This window comes from Limanda limanda, chromosome 20 (genome assembly GCF_963576545.1).
Source record: "Limanda limanda chromosome 20, fLimLim1.1, whole genome shotgun sequence".
Classification (NCBI taxonomy): domain Eukaryota; kingdom Metazoa; phylum Chordata; class Actinopteri; order Pleuronectiformes; family Pleuronectidae; genus Limanda; species Limanda limanda.
Genome location: NC_083655.1, coordinates 12,699,797 through 12,719,845, shown reverse-complemented (window position 1 = coordinate 12,719,845; position 20,049 = coordinate 12,699,797). Strand labels below are relative to the sequence as shown.

The 20,049-nt window shown below is 41.8% G+C and overlaps 1 protein-coding gene across 5 annotated transcripts in view; it reads left to right on the top strand.

Annotated features, from left to right (window-relative positions):
- relch (RAB11 binding and LisH domain, coiled-coil and HEAT repeat containing) overlaps positions 1–20,049 on the top strand; it is a 31,226-nt gene that overhangs the window by 1,107 nt on the left and 10,070 nt on the right. For 3 of the 5 annotated variants that reach the window (XM_061093726.1, XM_061093725.1, XM_061093728.1), the window contains exons 2-23: positions 4,655–4,744; positions 7,204–7,275; positions 7,420–7,475; positions 7,643–7,756; positions 7,904–8,098; positions 8,258–8,352; positions 8,902–9,016; positions 9,114–9,259; positions 9,893–9,968; positions 10,045–10,140; positions 15,139–15,251; positions 15,387–15,477; positions 15,859–15,930; positions 16,029–16,169; positions 16,300–16,464; positions 16,602–16,749; positions 16,906–17,062; positions 17,181–17,304; positions 17,925–17,973; positions 18,859–18,938; positions 19,397–19,503; positions 19,650–19,749. In XM_061093726.1, the coding sequence (XP_060949709.1) occupies positions 4,655–4,744; positions 7,204–7,275; positions 7,420–7,475; positions 7,643–7,756; positions 7,904–8,098; positions 8,258–8,352; positions 8,902–9,016; positions 9,114–9,259; positions 9,893–9,968; positions 10,045–10,140; positions 15,139–15,251; positions 15,387–15,477; positions 15,859–15,930; positions 16,029–16,169; positions 16,300–16,464; positions 16,602–16,749; positions 16,906–17,062; positions 17,181–17,304; positions 17,925–17,973; positions 18,859–18,938; positions 19,397–19,503; positions 19,650–19,749 (2,402 nt within the window). The remainder of the gene's footprint in view (positions 1–4,654; positions 4,745–7,203; positions 7,276–7,419; positions 7,476–7,642; positions 7,757–7,903; positions 8,099–8,257; positions 8,353–8,901; positions 9,017–9,113; positions 9,260–9,892; positions 9,969–10,044; positions 10,141–15,138; positions 15,252–15,386; positions 15,478–15,858; positions 15,931–16,028; positions 16,170–16,299; positions 16,465–16,601; positions 16,750–16,905; positions 17,063–17,180; positions 17,305–17,924; positions 17,974–18,858; positions 18,939–19,396; positions 19,504–19,649; positions 19,750–20,049) is intronic. The other 2 variants (XM_061093729.1, XM_061093727.1) reach the window with 1 other exon arrangement.

Sequence of the window (20,049 nt, the reverse complement as noted above, 5' to 3'; positions counted from 1 at the left end):
GCAAACATGGCATGCAAATGGTAACCATGGTGACATCCCATGCCTCAAATGGAGTCTGCAGGAGTAGCAGCACCACACAAATCAACTAAACCAAAAGCACAGCAGCTTTGCATTAAACAAATGCAGTGGAGATTTTAATGGAAATGACAGAGTCGCTTGATATTCACCTATGCAGGGTTTGGCCCTGGCTCATTAATGTATCTTAGGTCCAGGAGAGTAAGGAAGAGAAGGAGGTCTGATCCAAATTGGATGGATGGTGACACGTCCACCTTGTCTTAAAACACACAAGCAGGAAACACTAAAGGCTTTCAATCAAATTAACTATTAAACTATATACAAAAGCTTACAGTCACCCTCCTTTTAATTGCCTCTGGAAGCTACAAGAAAATAAATCGCTTTTAGTATTTCGCAAAACTGACAGTGGTATGTGCTGTGCTGTGACATGTCTCCTGGCAGAATTCTCTCTCACCTATTTCAGGATTCAAATCAGCATTTTGAATTTACGTGTAGCTTCGCTCAGTGTTGCAACAGTTGACATTTATATTCATTAATTGAATTGCAGGCTCAGCAACAAGTCAAACTGAGGATTTTTCACTGTATATTAAGCACCTGAGAGAGCTACACAGTTTGTGCAAGAGAAGGAGAGGATGAGGTTTTATTCAGATCAGATGTCTCCTCCTTCATTGAGATGCAGTAGCACTGGACGGTCACCTTATGGCTCAGGAGATTGCTGTGTCGTCCCGAGTGTGGGTCGAGGCAACTGGCCTGAGGCTAGCTCCAGCAGCAACCTGTCAGATTCACTGCATCCATTGTCTGTCAGTATGAACCTCACCCAGTAGAATTAGGCAAACAGGCTTTCTGCTTGACTACAGCAGCACACTCTCATGTGTGAGCTCTGTGTGTAAACAGCAAAGCAGTGTAGTAGTCTCGCGGCTGCATTGTCCAGCAAACAAACCCTCAGACATTTTGGAGCAAGGTAACAGAATAAATGTTTAACGATGACGTCTTTGAAAAGCAGGACAGGGCCTGACAGCACTCCTGTTGTGAAACTGACGGGAAGGTCCTGGAGAAACGGTTATCACTCTCTCACTCGCTTTGGTTGAGAGCAGAGGCTCAAGTATAAAGTCCTGGAGGAAGCTGATAACTCAGATATGCCATATGCAGACAGAAATAAACAGTTGATGTGATAGAAAGCAGTAGACTCGGCCCAAGGCCATGTTACTTGTCTTACCACTATGATAGTCTGGACCTCATGTGATCACCGGAATGATCTGTTTCCTCATGTTCGAAGCTTGAAGAGCAGGATTCCACGGTTGCCTTGCAACATTTAGATACAGTTAAGTAGTTTATGAGGAGGAAGGGATACCGGTAGAATATCCAATGTCCTCTGATGGTGACAGAGCAAGTAGTGGTTTCAGTCACTTTCCCATGTTTTTCACCAACCTATAGCACCAAATTAAACTGTGATTTTAAAGGATTTAACACTATGTAACGTTACATTTACTCCGTCTGTAGAATGTTAAAACCCTAGAGGGTTTTGAAAGGATCCCTGATGTAGTTGGTGATTAAATGGACTGGTTAAATATCGTGGTCATAGACTGTATATAAACATGGAGGACATGAAAGGTCCCCAAAAATGACCCTTAATTGTCTTCATTGCCATCCGGTGGCTGGCTGGAAGTCTAGGTCATACATCCCGCCTCCTCGATGTTAGTGGATGGGACATGGACCAAACCAAAAAGTCAAAGCACATGTTCAAGTGCTAATTTGCTAGTTTGGTTTCATTTCGTTTTTTGATGCTATAAAAATGGGGTGAAATGTCATGATTGAAAGCTTAGACCAACTTGTGATGGCTGACACTATATTGTCACCATCCCCCGATCGCTGCTGCGCTACTCGGATCTGTGCTCAGTCTATTCACTCAGATATCAGGTTCTGCCTGTTTAGAGATTATAAAAGTATCCACTCATGTATTGTCTTATTATGTACTGAAGCAAATCATAAGCAGTGTCATTGCTGTGATCATAATAAACCCCACAGCCAGTTAGTGTTAGCCACGAGGTCTGAGCATGTATATGGATAATTACTGTGTGACAAGCTGCATTATGTCTGCAGCTGTTGCTCGAAGTCACATGACACTGCCAGGCATCTCTCACCACTTCGCTAATTTGCTGCAAGGAAGCATGAACGACCCTCCCGCCACCTCTCATTGGCCAGTCAGGTAGACATTTGCTCATGTGATGTAGAGGACTTGGGAGTGTATGCAAGTCACTGAAACCCCTTCCCCACTGAGCCGTCAAAGAAGAATGCAAGGAAAGACATCATTCGGGATACCAGAAAATGGCTACATAATCTCAGGACACATATCTACCATGTTTTACTTCAGATAGGTCAAATAGCAGCCACACATGATAATAAATGGGTTAGATTGTTTGAAACCATTATTCATGTGCTGCCCAGTTTCCTATCTGCAACTTTGGCATTGTGGATTCCAGGTCAACCACACAACAGCAAACATTGTGGTCGCTGTCAGACGTTTGAACCAACCCTCATATTTGTACTTCTCCCTTAATAACCCTGTAACTAAGCTGGCCCATCCTTTTCTATGTTTCTCACTTCATCATGTCTCTCCATCGTGTCCTCTGTGCACGGTAGGGGGTGAGCGCTGTGTGAGAGGGTGATTAATGATATTGTCGGTCCGTTGGCCAGCTGCCATGCAGTTCTGGACCGGCTCTGACCGGCTGCTTGCTCATAATCACGCCTATTTAAAGAGTGTGCGTCTGCAAATGCAGGTGGTTCTGTGCATGTGCACGTTAGAGTTTTTGTGGATGTGCAGTGGTGCACATCGTAACATGGTTATTATTGTGTCTTTGATTGGCACTGGTACTAATGAGAACAGCAAGATGTTACAGTTTTGTGACTTGCATTATGCTAAATAACTATGTTATTAACAGTAATAATATATATGGACCAGTCCATTCCATACCTGTTGTTTCCCACATGTGTGACATGAATGATTATTTAGTATGTTGAACCAGGTATCAGGTGATATATGATTGTTTTATATCCTGGGCTCATCATTTAATAAGTCGGCATGTGCATCACTTGATAATTAGGGCCTTATTGTTCCATGACACTTGCATAGCTGCATTCTAAAGCTGCCTTCAGTCCTGTCCAACCATCCACATCCCCTCCATTTTAAAATGATAATATGTTGGATACCTGCCAACCATATGTCCATTCATTAATGTCTGTATTTGTGTCAGTCCTTTTTATAAACGTATCTTAATCCTGTCGGAACTCCTCCACCTCTTTCTCCTCCTCCAATTTGTCTGCTTTGTTTATTCTACACACCAAAGCAGGACAACCTCCCTCAGTGTGTCAGACTTTACACGTTTTATCCCTGAAAGCCCTGGTCTTCCTTTCTGAGATTTTATTTAAAATCACAACCCAGCAGAGACAAAGAAGCACAATGATGAGGTTTGTTTGGAACAAGTGATCCAATCTGAGGCGGTTATACTCCTGCAGTCAAGAGCATAGAGAGAGTGGGAGGGAGAGAGACACTGCATGGATTTGTGTGTGTGTAGCACAACCGGCCTGGCAGGAGTGCAGTGAAGAGGTGACAGTCTGAACAGTCAGATCCGGCCCACCTCTGACAATTCAACACACCACAGGCACCGAGCTGAAAGGCCAGGGAGGAAGAAATACTTGTTTTATGCAGATTAGGCAGAAAAGACATCTGAGCATGCTCTTGCACATTGTGGAATTACAGGTTGTTTCTCTTTTGCAAATGCACACTTTTATCCACTGATTCCCCAAATAGATTGGAACAATCTACTCATTCATTATCAGGAATAGCAGCTGGAAGCTGCAGGAAGAGGGATTAACCTGACGTTATCATAACAGAACAATGACACTTGCGACTAATGAAACCGTCACTGCACTGTCACAAGCCCTTTCAAATTGTGAGGACATGTTCTTCTGGCCTCCTCCTATAAGATTCTCTTTTTCCATCTCAAGTAATAATTAACTCCAAGAACAGCCTCATTAGACTGTTCTATCACAAAGACATAACCAAGAAATAATCGAGGTCTCTAAAAGGAAAAAAACTGTGGTAGGTTAAATACTGAGTGATATAATCATATATTGATTGTCAGCTTCATTATTCACACACTCCCTCCTCTCTTTAGCTTTGCCATGGCTTTAAGGCCAACAACACCACATGCTGCATTTTGTTTGACCTTTCATTGTGTCTTGATATCAGAGAACAAACGAGCCAATCTGGCACTCGTTTTTGCAGTGGAAGGAAAGAGAACACCTTCGGCCAAGCTACCAGGCCAGCCTAGCTCAGTGAAACAGGATCATGAGTGTGCTTGTGTGTCAGCTTATCTTTTCTTCAGGGGAACAGTACGTTTGGCAATCCTGTAGTAAGGCTGTTGTTTGGTGGTGTTAGTTTGGAACTAGTTCTACTTGTTTCATTTTTCCATGTTTCACAATGGGGACCTAGTGATGTGGTTTAAAACAATATTTCTAAGAATAACTTTACTACCTTTTAAGTCCATGTGTTTGTGTGCTGCTCGTCAGTGGACTCATCAAACTATGTGATTATGTTGCTATATTCTCATCTCACTGCCGTCTCTGTGTTGCTGTGCAGATCGAGCGGGCAGCATCAGCACCTTGGACTCCTTGGACTTTGCACGATACTCAGACGATGGCAACCGTGAGTCGGACGAGCGAGTGGCAGGTAAAATGAACCGTACAGTCGAGACTAAACATCTGAGGGACCCGATTTGCGTTCGGGAAATCAAAACTGGAGGAAAGAGTGGATAACAGAAAGTGAGGGTATCATAGAAATCAAACGGGCTGCAATAATGTCAATGTAATCCAAGCTATCAAAGTTTAAATGTGTTTAAAATGACAAAATACTGAGCATACATTTGTTGTCAGAATACACAAAATAGTTACATTTTTCATTTTCTGTATAATATTTTGTTCAAATGTTTTTTTTTTTATCACAATCGCCAAACATGCACTGTGATTCTTTTCTTAAACGTGTCTGCGGTGTTCTCGCTTCCTCGGCTGTCGCCCTGTTGAGGCAGTCTCTGGTATTTTTGGTCACAGGGTCTGTCTCAGTATCGGTTGATATCACGCCGCCCCCCCCACCCGTGGCCTTGTCGTGACTCACCGTTAGATAGTTCTTGTCAAATACACCAACACTTGCGTCTGACACTGACGGCGCCTTGTCACACTGTGGCTTTAAGAGCAGCCACTCAGTCACAAGCAGCATGTGAGTGTGAAACAAAAAACACCACTAAACCTTTTATTTTAAATGTAATGCAGAAGAGAAGATGCAGGGGCAATTCCTACGATATCAACTTAGTCTGCCTCTTGTTTTCATCTTTGACATGACTTTTTTAGCCGTGGTACAGTGGTTAACATTATTCATCCCCAGCTTTCTGTAGTCATCCTCACATTCGGTCGGTGAATCGTGAAGCCCTGATCCATAACTGCAGAATTAATTTAGGGCACATTTTCGCGGAAAAGTCTTCAAACACTGACATATTTTGGTCATCATGTTTTTTTCTATGTTTGTCGACACAACACTACTGTGAAAGAATGACATTTTCTGATTTGTTAATGTCAGTCAATTTAATGCATAACTAGAGTCGTGACAGTAGACGGGATTACTACTTTTTAAAGGTCTTAATTTGAGGTAAAGGTGACAACACCTACAATGTAAACAGTGAACTAGCTAGGTAATGGTTTGGGGCTTTTATTAGTTGATGAAAATCAGATATAGAATAATGCAGCGGCTCAGGAAAAACCATGCAGCAGAGATGTTGGTTCCATGCTCCCAGCTACAGATTCTGCATCTTTTTATGATGCATATTATTATTACTACTATACACTTTCCCCCAAATTGGCACCTTCCCCCTCCTCTCTTCCTTCCTCACCCCCTCCGATCTATCGATCTATTCCTCTTGCCAAGATGTCTGCCCCCCAGCTGTCTGACTCTGGGTTTTCTGGCTTTCTCCTGACGTTGATCAAACCCCAGTGAACAATACTGGACAAGTCACTCCATCCAGACTAGCTTTTTTTTATTGCTTTATTTTTTTTTTTGCTCTTCCTCGTTATTCAGTTTTTGGTTATTTCCATGTTGTCGCGCTTGCATCCTGTGCACTCAGAACAGAATATTGTGTCAGAGAAAAAAATATCTCTGCTATTGGAAAATGAAATCTCGCCTGTCATTAGGAAGAGACTGAAGACAACCTGCACTTCACTTTTCCTTTTGGTGCTGGGTTAAGTCATAAAATGAAAGAATATTGAAACCTACTCCAGCACCTATTGTACCACAGTCCAAGACAATAAATCACAAATTTGGGTTCAACAGATCAGATGAAAGATTTTCAGTGCACAGCTATGCAACATTTTCCAGCTCCATCGCTTTTTACTTTTTGCGTGTGTTCTCTTTTTTAAAAATCCAAACCTTTCCAAGGTCTTGTGTGCTCTTTTTCTTTACTCAGCGGTAGTTCCGATTCCAATTGCGCAGATGAATGTTTTTATCCAAATGCCAGCAGCTTCTGATCGGATAAGATTTCAGAAATAGCTTGCTTGTGTTTTTATAAATTATGTTTTTTATAAGACAAAAGACCCCAAAAAGTCTAAAATAATAATTAAATTCTTATAAAAAAACATTTTGACTCAAATTTCATTGAGATTGTGTTTTAACGTTTTCAAGAACCTGATCAGTGTCCTTTTCGAGTGGCTTGAAACCACATTTTTCAATTGCTTGTTTGTAATGCATTTGTCTGGATAAAATCCTGTGTCAGACAGCTCCTAGATTATAAAGGTTACATGTCAGTAGCTTTAATTCCTCAGCTACAAGAAGTAACACTGGATTCCCATTTTTGTCAAATACAGACAGCTTATAGGGCTCTTAATGGGAGAAGACCAAGGGCGTCTCAATGCATTACACACTCTTGTCAAATAAGCTGTCATCCTGCCGGCTGTACCATGATCCTCTGCTGCATGTGTTGCCCATGATTTGCATGCATCCTCCTTTTTTTGTTCTTTTGTTTTATGACTCTTGAGAACTTTTGCGTGGTTGTTTTGTTTTTCATGCCCATCTTTGTTTTATTCGTTTGTTCCCTGTCTTCGGTTGGATGCACTTCCTGTGTGTGTGTGTTGTCACTTCCTGTCCAGTGCTGGAGTTTGAGCTACGGAAAGCAAGGGATACCATTCAGGCTCTGCGCGCCAACTTGACTCAGGCAGCAGGTGTGGCGCACTTTTAACTTCTTCTCCACCCGAACCCTCTTTTTTTACATCCTTCTCTCTTTCTGTTTTCAAAGAGAATTCCTTCAGTTCAGTAACGCGCAGCGCCATTGCAAACTCATCCAAATGTTTTCTCAATTTTCTCAGAGAACGAAGGGTCCTCTCAGGAGAGAAAAAACTTCAAGTCAAGTCCTGAAATTCAGGTGGGGATTTTTTAAGTGCTGAAAATGCAAAAAAAAAGTGAATTTCTTTTCCTTTTGAATTGAAAGATTCACCTGAAAGTTGTGCTCCTTTTTAAACCCCAGCGAGGGCTTCACTGCCAGGCCTTGAAAAAAACAAATTGACAGCTTCTCTTTCCTCTCTTCCTCAGGAGCCTATACGTCCACTGGAGAAAAGAGCCTTAAACTTCCTTGTGAATGAATATTTATTAAAAAACGAGTGCAAACTCTCATCAATCACCTTCTCTGATGAAAACGATGATCAGGTAAAGATATTCCTGACTGCCTCATGTCTTTAAGAGAGAATGACAAATGAGAGCTGTGGGATAACAACTGGGAGAATGTCTTTCTTTATGCAGATGACAAGCTGCACAGTGCCACGTTAACTTGCATTGTTTTTCATTCGTTTGCAGGACTTTGAGTTATGGGATGATGTCGGCCTCAACATCCCCAAACCGCCTGACCTGTTACACCTCTACAGGAACTGTGGCACCCCCCTGTCTTCACCTCAGAGCATGGCAGATGTGTCAGTAGGGGTGGATTTCGGTGATCTTCCAGGGAACTGCATCACCCAAGATCCCCCGAAGAAGCCTGACCTCTCGCAACAGGTATGCACGTACATGTATGGGCCGAATTAATTCATTCACTTTTGTGATAGGATTATTTCTGATTCTGGGCTAAAAATGCTTGTGTGGAGGAACAATGTTTTGTTACAAAAGCATATTACTTTGGATGTAGCCTGTTTTTAATTTGCTTTTTTCCTCTAGCAACAGAATGAAGTCGTCCAAGAGCTGGAGTACCAGATCAGCCTCCTCAACAATGAGAAGCATAGCCTAGCTGAGCAAATAAAGAAACTGCAGAGGTGTGTGCATGAGTGCATATTTGTCTTTATGCACTGAGTCTATGTGTAATGCAGGGTGTGACACCACCTACAGTTGTGCTACATATTTCATTCATCATATGAACACTATAGGCATTCCATGGTGTGGACATGCCCTCCTGTATTAATGTTGCATTTGTGTACCCACACAACAAGGACATTCACCACTATTACAAGGGGGAACAAAAACACACCCAATTAATTCTAAAAGGATTTTCCGCACTTCAGTGCACACCATCATCGTAACTGAGACCAAAATGGTCCACGAGGCAGAGTCAGTATGGAAATATATTCCCAAGCATCACCACTGCATGTAATTACAGAGGAAACCCTGCTCAGATACAAGTGGAAGTTGTTTTCCTTCCTTGTGGAGTCTTTAATTGCCACCATTAGGTTTCCCACAAATTTACTTGACCACAATATAGAATAGTTGAGACATAACTGTTCTACCACTAGTTCTGAATGTAAGAGCTCTGTTTTTCATTAAAAGAAGTATGTAGTGATTTTTATAGTGCTCTTATTTCCTCACAGTGATATTCAGACCCTGAAGAGGACTGTCTCCTCCCCACCTCCTACCACACTGGACCTGAGCTCACAAAATACATCTAACCCCTGCTCCTCCTCCACCACTGACCCTCTTTCTGTGGTATGTGGTCAATTGGTATATGCTATATAAAAATTATTCCAGTGTTTTTTACGCATTTGCTGACGTTAACCCTCCCTTAACCTGGTCTTGCCCTCAGCCTCCTACAGACAACGGCAAGTATCTCGACATTCGAGGGGTCGCAGAGCCAGAGAGTGCCCCGGACCCCGCCCCCACACAGAAGACATCACAGTCCCACAACGAGCTAAAGAGTAGGCCTGCTGTCCTGTTTGATAAACCGAACAGGTGAGTGGTAACTGAAGCGAACAAGATGTTTTGAAAAAGGGAAATTAACATGTTCCACAACATGTATGTTGTCTAAATATCTTTAAAAAAATCTTCATATGCTTCTTACATGTTAAAATGTAAATGTGAAACAGAAAATGAGCCATTGTCTTGACATGTATGGGTTATAAATTCCATTCTTTCTTATAATATTTTCAAATTGATCCTTAAGGTACAATCAGACTTTTTGACTCCACTGTAAACTGGATGAAGATCACTGAAAATGACAGAATAAGTAATCCCCGATGGCAAACTAGAGCCACATCATTCAGCAACAGTGTTGTTACTAAATTTGACCACTAGATGGTGGAAGACAACAAGCCAGACATTACAGCCCTCATCATGCGCATTGCTGCCCCCTTGAGGAAATATAGAGGCTTGTCTCTCTGACAAGAGCACAAAGCATTGGGAGTTAAACTTTTCACTTTTGGTCATGAATGAAAAGTTCCCTATTACTGTCCCACCGATGCTGTAGAATGCTTAGTGTGACGAAATCTGAAATATCCAGGAGTATTGTGGGGTGCAAATAAAGTGTTGTGAACAGTAGTGACTGTTTTTTTCTTTCTTTTCCTCCTTGTGGTTGCGGTGCCTCAGGAAGTTATCCCCAGCCTTCCAGCAAGCCCTGCTGTCCTTCTGCAGAATGTGCTCTGACAGCCGCCTGGGAGCAGAGGTCAGCACGCACGCACAAACACAACGAGCACATTCATGACAACACAGCCGTAAAATAATGCCCCTCTCGTTTCCAGGTGTCCCGAATAGCAGACAGCGAGGAAAGTGTGATGTTAATGCTGGGCCGCTGTCTCCCTCACATCGTCCCCAACGTCCTTCTTGCTAAACGAGAGGTAACGTCCCTTCTGCTGATCCCCTTGCTCCTCTGTTCCCTCTGGTATCGCCTTCATTGTTGCCACCATCACCGGCTTCTTTGCTAAGTGTCCAATAGATACACACACAGCAGCGAGGCAGAGCTGGGTTTAGAGTTCCAGAGAGTGCAGGCATCTTTATATTTCCATCCAAACTTTGCCTTTAAAGATGGGCATAGAATTTATTCTGATCAAGTTAGGTCTTGTGGTTAAAGGTGCCATGCACACTTTTGTAATTTTTATCAAAATACTAAATAATCTTGACCTCATAAAACTTGTTTTTGGCCTCTTGAACATGAAATCTTAAGTCTGTCTTAAAATATTTTTTTCAAATTCAGACTAGTTGTCATTTGAACTCAAAGATAAACGAATTCGATTTGGGTGACCTCATTTTACTGTGATTGCATTATGTCAGGAACGATTGAGAATGAAACGGCCCTGATTGGCATACAATCACGATTTCTAATTTTATTTTTAGCCCGTCAGAATTTCTGTCTTGCATTTTTCCTTAAATGGATGAACATCTTTTCTGTTGGGGATTCCCAAATTTCACAATCTGCTGTTGTAAGAAAGGTTTAGTTGTATTTGCCAAGAAAGAGCACTACCCTCTTCTTGGTTTGTTCCGCAAGGGATTCCCCAAAATTCAACCAACACGGGACGCCGTGTTACACACAGTGGAGAGACTGCTAGTCTTGGCAGAGCTCTAATTAGTGTGATTGCTGGTCTCTCTACAATAATCATACGAATGTCTCAAACCTAATTATTTAATTCTGCAATCAGCACGTTTCTCCATTTTGTCACGTGCAGATCTGACTGTGGCTTCTGCCAAGAGCTCTTCAAGAGATTTCACACATAGATCTTGGAAACCTTGCAAATATCCAGCTGACTTGTGTCTATCTATTGCCTGAAAATGTCATCTTCCACATTATGATGGGCTTTGTTTTCCACCAGCATCAGCGTCATTTCTCCTCTGCTCTTGTTTGTCCCCCTCACTCACGTTTGCTGTCCCTTTTGGCCTTCACTGGTTTTTATTTTTTGTTATTCTTCTCTTTCGTCTCACTCATTCTCTCACTCTCATGCATGCCCCTCTTCTAGAGAATGGTTGCACATCTATGCCAGGTGAGTCTTTCACGCACTCATCCGCATGGTTCTCACGTGACCTGTAGACCAAAGAATATGTGACTAGTACCCAGCTCCTGTCGGCTACAACTGCCGTCACCTAGGCTCTGACTTGCTAGAATCTTTTAGAAAACTTCTTTAGCAATAGCTAAGTCATTCCTGGAAAGTTATAATAATTGTTGTTATTGTCAGAAAAGAAAATATCAAAATTAATTTGCAGCCAAATTGTGAGCTCCCATGCAATGATGGCCTAAGGGAGACAGTTTTAGCCTTAGGTGGGTACCGTATATCTCTTCAACCCAATGTATCTTTATCAGTTTCTGATTGGTTCTTTGTCTCTTTTATTTGCTGAATCTCTAATCACTTTAAGTGCCCAAACAGCTCTTGATATTTTTTTATTATTTTAATAAATCTTATGAAATTAGCTAGCAACTAATAGCTTTAATGGCTAAACAAAATTAATTGTGTTTTTAAGTCTTCGACTCAAAGTGTGCTGTGATACCAGGTGACTAAATATAAACCAACTGTCAATCTCAAAGTGTTGAGGGAGATGTTTGCTTTTGTTTTCACTAGCTGACTGACAAAATAGATATTTATAGCCATTAAAAATCTATTATTCCTTGCAAGTTATTATGCAAACACCTACACCGGTAAGGTGTGCTGTCGACATATAACTGCGTGCATGCACTTTGTGTCTGTGTGTGTGCGTCCATGTGTATGCAACTGTTAAGTGCTTGGATTTTTGCACACACTGTTGAAACGTTACACGAGACATAAAATACAGGGCTGCAAGAGGTATGTCTGGCTGGATTGGTTCTCAGTCAGGCTGCTTTGCATATCACCTTGTTTATGGAGTTTTAATCAACTACTGGCAGTTATGAAGAACCTAATCTCTCTGCTCCATCAAGATAAACAAGGTTAAGGCAGAGCCGAGCCGAGCATGAAAACACGACGAGGCCTCGGAGGGCTCCTCGAGTTGTGTGGACTTTGCACCGTGTCCGTTAGATTCACTCGCCATGACACCGCATGCACACACACACAGTCGCACACACAGCTGCTCACACTTCCATCTTGCAACTTGAACCTCTCTACCCACCACAAGCCCGGAGACACTCCTTAAAGTGGTTTGAATGCGACACCCACTTAAGAACAAAAGGTGTTTGACTTGAAACGGTAGAATGATGCACCGAAACTGTGTCTGCCACCTGGCTGTATTATCAGACACGGTCAATCATTAAACAATATTCCTCAATATTTCTTTTTGAAGTAGTTCTGCATTATCTTTGTTTTTGTGAACAAAGGGCTCGATTGATGGTCACTTGCTACATCACTGCTTTATTATTACCATTCAATCTCAAGAATAAAGTGTGTAGATCTTCCAGGAAGCAGTAAATCTGAATATAAATTGCAATGATTGGACTTCCTTTTTACAGATTAACTGGGATATTGTTCTACCGGCCATATAAAGAACACTGACAGTTTTATCAGGGCATAACAAAAGATTGGGAGTTAAGGTATAACTACAAAATTACCTGTATGATAAAAGATAAAAAGAAGAGAGAAAGGGCCCTATCTTACATCTGATGCAAAGCAGTACAGTAATCAGTGGTAAAATAGAATATGCACTTACGCACATCTTAGCGCCTATGGCCGTCTTTGTCTTACAATAAGGTGTGGTCGGGTGCATTGTTAGTGCATTGTTATGCACTAACAATGCACAGGAAAGTGATTGTCCAACAAGAAGCTATAGTCTGAGAGTGCACTCTCATTTGAAGGGCACGTACACTGTTTGTAACACTCGTATCTGGGGGGTTTCTTTATTACTACCTGCAGATCTGGCCTTAGAAAAGCATTCGAGCATGTAGCATCTGTCTATTAAAGTTAAGGGGAAACTGGTCGTAATTGGTTTATTGCATCTTACACACAAAACACACCCCGGCAATTGGAGCAGTGCCCTATTTTTTTCACCGTTAAACTTGCAGAAGTGAATTTGAACACACCCTGAATTGTGCTTAACACTGTGTTCTTAGATCGTTTTAGATCGCCCTAAAGGTCTAAAAAAACATTCTAACAGTTCTGTGAGGCTGGTGCTTGAAACTGAATACTAATATATGTGCTAATATGCTCATGAAAACAATTCTAACATGCTTAAAAACATGCTAGCAGCTCTTCGAGGCTCAAACTTTTTGGTTCATGTTTTAGTTTACTAATATTTAGAACTCAGTTCCGAGTACACTGGAGGGTGAAGAGTATGTGAATAGTTTTCCTGATGATTTGATGGCTCCAGGCGAATAGTAAGAGGATTATTAGTCATTAGAATTCCCCATGGGGGGGGGATCATGAACCTAAACGGAAAGAAAAGTCAGTTTGAGACCATGAGTATCTGTGCTAAATTAGCTCTGCATATGTTTGCATATTTCACTGGATAAGTGAATACTTTGACCTGCTGGTGGCATTAAAACAAACTCAAGTGATTAGGATTCATTCTCTGGCCAACATCAACGTCCTAATGTGAGTTGAACCATCTGACATTAAAAGAGTCTTATGGAGGAGAGAGATGTATGGATATGATTGGATGCGGCCTTTTGCACAGAGTGGCCTTTTGACTGGAATGTGCGTCAGAGCTGCTTTTTTAAGTAAAGCATCAGGCCCTCCTGGCCTCTGGGTCCTGGCGTCGTGCTGTCCACTTTACCTGCCCACAATGTTTACCCAACTCTGCTAAGATGTTAAAACCTCCTGAAGGAGTCTTCACATCAGGAGCACAGGAGTTTACACAGAAATAGAGCAGGGTCAGTGAGTGGGTTCTGGCTTTTCAAATGTGCACTCTTTATGAATTCCTTCATTTGTTTTATCCGGTCAGTGCTGTCGAGTTTTTAATAAAACCCTCCTTGTGAAGATGTATGGTTTTTTTCAGAGGCCTGGACAGAAGATTATTGGTTGCGACAGTTAAATTTGGCTGTATTCAGTTACTTTGAAGTCTTTTTTCCAGCTTTTTGATGCTTGAACTGGTTTCGCAGATTTTGATTTCGTCACGTAACCACGTAAAATGACCCTCTATTACTTAAATGCCATATTTTTCACTTTTTAAAATATTGCCAACATGGCACTGGCTTCAGAGTGCTGGTTCAGGATTCAGTGAGTCATCGCCGTCCTATCTTTACCCAAGTCTCACTGTCAGGTCCGTCCGTCTGTCCAGTGTTGGGGTTTAGCTCATTCTTCCAACACTTGGCAGGAAACTGTATCTTCCTGGAAAAAATATATAATTTGACAAAAAAACATATTTTTAACCCTGTGTGCACTCTCTAATTTGGGTGTGTGTGGCAGGAATGTAGGGCTGACCACACTCAGGCTGTGGAGGCCTTGTATCAAAGGCAGCTGCTCTTTAGCTGGAAGGCCCATGAACTCTGTCTGAACTATGGGATATAGAACTATGTTTTACAAGGGCAAGGGGTAACTAGTGCATTAGGTGTGTGTGTGTCTCTGTATATGCAGCTGCCTTCTGGGTGTGTGCATGCACTATTTACGTTCCTGCAGTGAGTGTGTAATTTGTATGTGCGTGAATCCAAAGCCCAACGAGTTGAGGTGTAACACCAACAAAGTATCGGAGGTAAGCATGTTTTCACTGGTGTTGGCAGACTCCTGTTGGTTTCAAAGGTGACCCCTGTGTTCCTTTTTCCGCCCCAATGTAACTCTCCTTTTCTCTCCTCTTTTAAATAAACACCTTATCTTCCTCTGCGACCACCCCCCCCACTCTGTGTACCTCCAGGCCTGCTTGACTGCTGCTGTGTTTAAACCTCGCTCTACTTTTAGTCTCTACTGATGCCACCTCTCCTTGTCTCTTCCTCTCTCTCTCTTTTTCAGGAGTTGATTCCACTCATCCTGTGCACCGCCTGCCTTCACCCAGAGCCTAAAGAGAGAGACCAGCTCCTCCACATCCTCTTCAACCTCATCAAGCGACCAGATGATGAGCAGAGGTGTGTGTAAACAGGATCATATGCAAATCATCTTGATAGATTTATTACTGATATATAATTGATTAGCCTCTATATAGGAAGAGAAACTCAGCATCGTCTTCTCATTTGGGTTTTTGTGTGTGTCTTTTTCCTAAGACAAATGATCTTGACCGGGTGTGTCGCATTTGCGAGACACGTGGGTCCAACTCGTGTTGAGGCCGAGCTACTTCCTCAGTGCTGGGAACAGGTATAGTTCACAACACAGACACACACAGCAGGTGGCCTCAGTTATTCCATATACTGCCACTGATGTTCAGATCCATAGGGTCCCTGAATGCAAAGTGATAAAATTTTGGGTTTTCATTGCCACCTGTGTCACCTCAACGCTGCATATTTTCGATCAACAAAACCTGCTACCAAGACAACAACAGCTGCCAGCAGCTTGGAGGCTGAGAATCTGCCTAGGAAGATAAATAGCGGTTTCCAGAGGGCCAGCATGTTGATGATACTTGAGTTGTTTCCATTCCACGGCGGCTGCACTCCTGTCTGCCTTTCTTCATCTCTCAACTTCTGTTCCACTGTTGCTTTCAACACTCTTTCCGCTACATTCTGTTCCCTTCTGCTGCAGATTAACCACAAATATCCAGAGAGGAGATTGTTGGTGGCGGAGTCCTGTGGAGCCTTAGCACCATACCTGCCTGTAAGAATAGCTTCTCCACACAGTATCAACAGGGGATGTAAATGAATATATAGCAGATTAATAAAATATGAATTAAATACATTTCTCTCTCTCTGCAGAAGGAGATCCGTAGCTCCCTGGTTTTGTCCATATTGCAGCAGATGCTCACCGAGGATAAGGCTGACATGGTCAGAGAAGCTGTGGTCAAGAGTCTGGGTATTATCATGGGTTACATTGATGACGCTGACAAATATTCCCAGGTATGTGTGTTCGGAGGAGAATCCAGGATTTTGCAACAGCTCCTCTTGCTGTTTCACTCACGTAGCCTTGGGGGGGTAGAATTTCTGTGTCTTCATAAGTCATATTTGTGTACGTGCGTGTTCCCTCCAGGGATTTGAGTTAATGCTGCTGTCCCTTGGGGACCCGTCGGAGCGGGTGGTCAGTGCAGTCCACCAGGTCTTTATTCCCGCCTTTGCTGCCTGGACTACGGAGCTGGGCACCCTGCAATCTGCACTCATCCCTTCTCTGTTGGCACGTATAGAGAAACTACTTATGGTAAGGGCCTGTGCGTTGACATGTCATCCTCTGGTTTACATGCTGTATGTGTGTGTCTGCTCCACATATCATTTCCAGGATACAGAATTGCCACTGTGGATGCAATGCTCTCATCTCTCCCTTCCCTCTACCTTCAGCAAGGAGAGCACGGTCTGGATGAACACAAGTTACACATATTCCTGTCGGCCCTGCAGTCTCTCATCCCTCCTCTGTTCGCTGTGGTGCTGCAGAACGCACCCTTCACCAGCAGAGCCAAACTCCATGGAGACATACCTGCAATAGAGGGTAGAATAAACATAAAAGTCACATAAATTCAAGTACAAGAGATTCACTTTGCAGGGCAAAACAATCCCTAAGCATAAATATTCACCAGATTTTCCACTGGATCTTTGGCTTTGCATGAATTATACTGAATTTCCATTCTCATCCTGTGTCCTGCAGTGACAAGGTTCCCCAGGCCAGCTTCTCCCCTCCAGGATGTGGCCACAATCATAGGCAGCAGGGAGACGCTGAGTGCCCTCCTGCTTCTCTATGACCACCAGCTGGAGCACGAAGGAACCACTGGCTGGGAGAGCCTGTTGTGGGTGGTCAATCAACTGTAAGAGATGTGCACACACACAAATATAGAAACATAAATATAACGTTTAAAGAGAGTTAAAGTTGTGTTACAGTACATCATCATTAAGTCAAACTCCCTCGCTCTGCTCTGTCTCCAGCCTTCCTATGCTCATAGACATTGTGGGTCGGATCAATGTGTCATCGTCCACTTGCGTCCACGAGTTCTCTCGCTTCTTCTGGAGGTTGTGTCGCACCTTTGGCAAGATCTTCACTAACACTAAGGTAAAGTAACTTGTCAACATTTTATATTACGCTAAGGATATCACAGCTGTTTGGTGCTGACATTTTCTTCCAAAGTTATATATATATCTCAATCTTGTACCTCAATTCAGAAAATATGTGCATTTCTTGAATTTGCGTAGAGAATTAAAAGTTCTATATATTTGGTTGTATGTTTGTTTCTTTTTATTTATAGTTATTTATCATAAATGTTATGGTTAAACTGTTAAATATCAAGCCTCAATTGCATTTCTTTTGGATTGCATAACATAATATATTTATCAGCCGACATATTATTATGGATTTAGTTTTTCTTAATATGAGCATTGGCCCACAAATATCCATATCAGTGTGGCTCAGATATACAGTACACTTAATAAACAGTTCACATATACATGATGATGAAAAATGCTTCTTATTATAAATAAATATTGTTTACCATGTAGGACAGATTGAATAAATGAGCTGTAGTGAGTTCAGACTAAAAAGCAGCAGTAAAAATCAGTGTGGACATACTGTGTATTTATCAGGAGCCACTAATGAATATAGTGCAATGACTATGTTATTTATAATGGAGTGATGTGGATAAATTAATCACTTGTGTAATTTCATGATCTTTTCAGGTAAAACCACAGTTCCAGGAGATTCTGCGACTATCTGAAGAGGATGTTGGTAAGGACACACTCTGACCTACACTCACACAGATGAGAGTTTTTCTCAGCTTCTGTAGAGAGAATGTTGGTTGGTGTAGTTCAGACACTGTTGATGCAAACAAGCTATTTGAGGTCAGTTATGGGTGTTCCCCTCTTTTTTTTTTCTTTATATAAAATTCCGGACATGTTTCCATAGTTGTTAGAGGTGCTTGGTCTCATCACGCTGCCAAGTGATTTTAAGCTTTGGTATTGTGGCCACTTATGAAATGGGTTTCGTGCTGAGGCCCAGCCTGTGTTAAGGTCATCATGACCTTAAATTGCAGTTGTTTTTTTCTGTAGATTGTTTGAAAGAATAAACAATACTAGAATGCTGCAAACACAGTGTTACAACCGCAGTCACAGCCCCACATGCATGGCACAATATTCAAGACTGTATTCCTCGTTGTGTAACATTGTCTGTGAGATTTTTATTTTATTTCCTTGGTTGAAACAGATAATGGGAACTCACGTGGCATGTGCAGCACAGTTTAAATGGTATCTAATCGCAGAAAAACTGTATGAGACGACCAGGAAGGTCACAATTCGACCCACAACTGTGCTCCCAGCAAAATGTTCACCTTAGAAAAGGTGGAGATGATGACTTCCACTCGAAGCACTAGAGCTCTTTTAAGGTTCTTAGTCATTTAAATCCTGGTTATCCAAGAATATTTTAGTCAAGGGCAACCGGACTTGGTTGACAGCAATAATATCAATAGACCATAATGCAATGCAGCCTAGGCAAGTTTATGGCTTGATGCTGAAAAATGGAAAAGCACCTCAGAAATTGAAATGGCAGCAGTTGGATGTCGGATATATCGTTCATTCTCTTGTGGCCTGACTTGCTCTTATTTTATTCCTCCGTCAGATGCTTCAGTAGGGAACGGTATTCTTACCAAAGCCACAGTTCCCATCTACGCCACCGGAGTGCTGACATGCTACAACCAGGTAATTTAATAAAGGTCCTCAGCCCAATAGTAGCTGACTAAGAATTAAGCTTTATAAATAGGTCCATGCAAGTAAAATAAATTATTTCCTGTATTTCCTGTGTTTAATTACATTCAGTTTATTTTCTCATCTATGAATTTAGAGTGTGGACCACATTATACTTTGGGTTATTGTTCTCTGTCACAAGGGAAAATCCGCTCCAGCACGCATCAAGCTACCACATGTTTTTGTTTTGATTTTCGATTCACAAGACAATGCGACGCTTGCAACACACGGGGAGTGTTATCGTCTGTTAACTTCCAGCACAACAAAAATATAATAATAAGAAAACATGTTTTTAGCATGTTGAAAGTGACAAAAGACGCTAACTGGTCTGTGTAAAATTTAATAGAGTTGCGTATTAAAATGTGTTTGTTGCCCAAATGAAGTAACATAAACACGCTCACGTTTCCCTGAAGGACGAGGATCGCAAGTTGTTGGTTGGTTTCCTTGAGGATGTTATGACAACCCTGTCACTCTCCCATGCGCCGCTCGACAGCCTGAAGGCCTCCTTTGTAGAGCTGGGGTGAGACATACATCACAGACACACACATACTGTCAATTTAATTGTGACTATTTTGTGACATAAAATAGTCCCCACAAACGTTTGTTCAGTACAATCTAATTGAAGGTCACGATGTTGCCGCCTGTTTGCCTTTTGCTCTGCTGCAGTGCCAACCCAGTGTACCATGAATTGCTGCTAACTGTTCTGTGGTATGGGGTGGTCCATACTTCTGCACTGGTGCGGTGTACGGCAGCACGGATGTTTGAGGTATACACACACACACACACAAATGCACAGACAGTTTATTGGTCCTATAGAAATTCATATTATTTTATATTTTTATAATATTTTGTATTAACTTTATTAGATTAGATCCTTTTGTAGGCACTTTTATATTTTTTAATAAATAAAAATAAGTGACTGTGCTACAATACATTGTTTTTATATAATATCACATGGCTGCACAATTATGAATGAAATTGTAATCAAGATTACTGTTAATTTAAATTCTTTGTGTAATTTTAAACTTTGTATTAGTGAGATAAAATGTGTAATTTGCAGTTATTA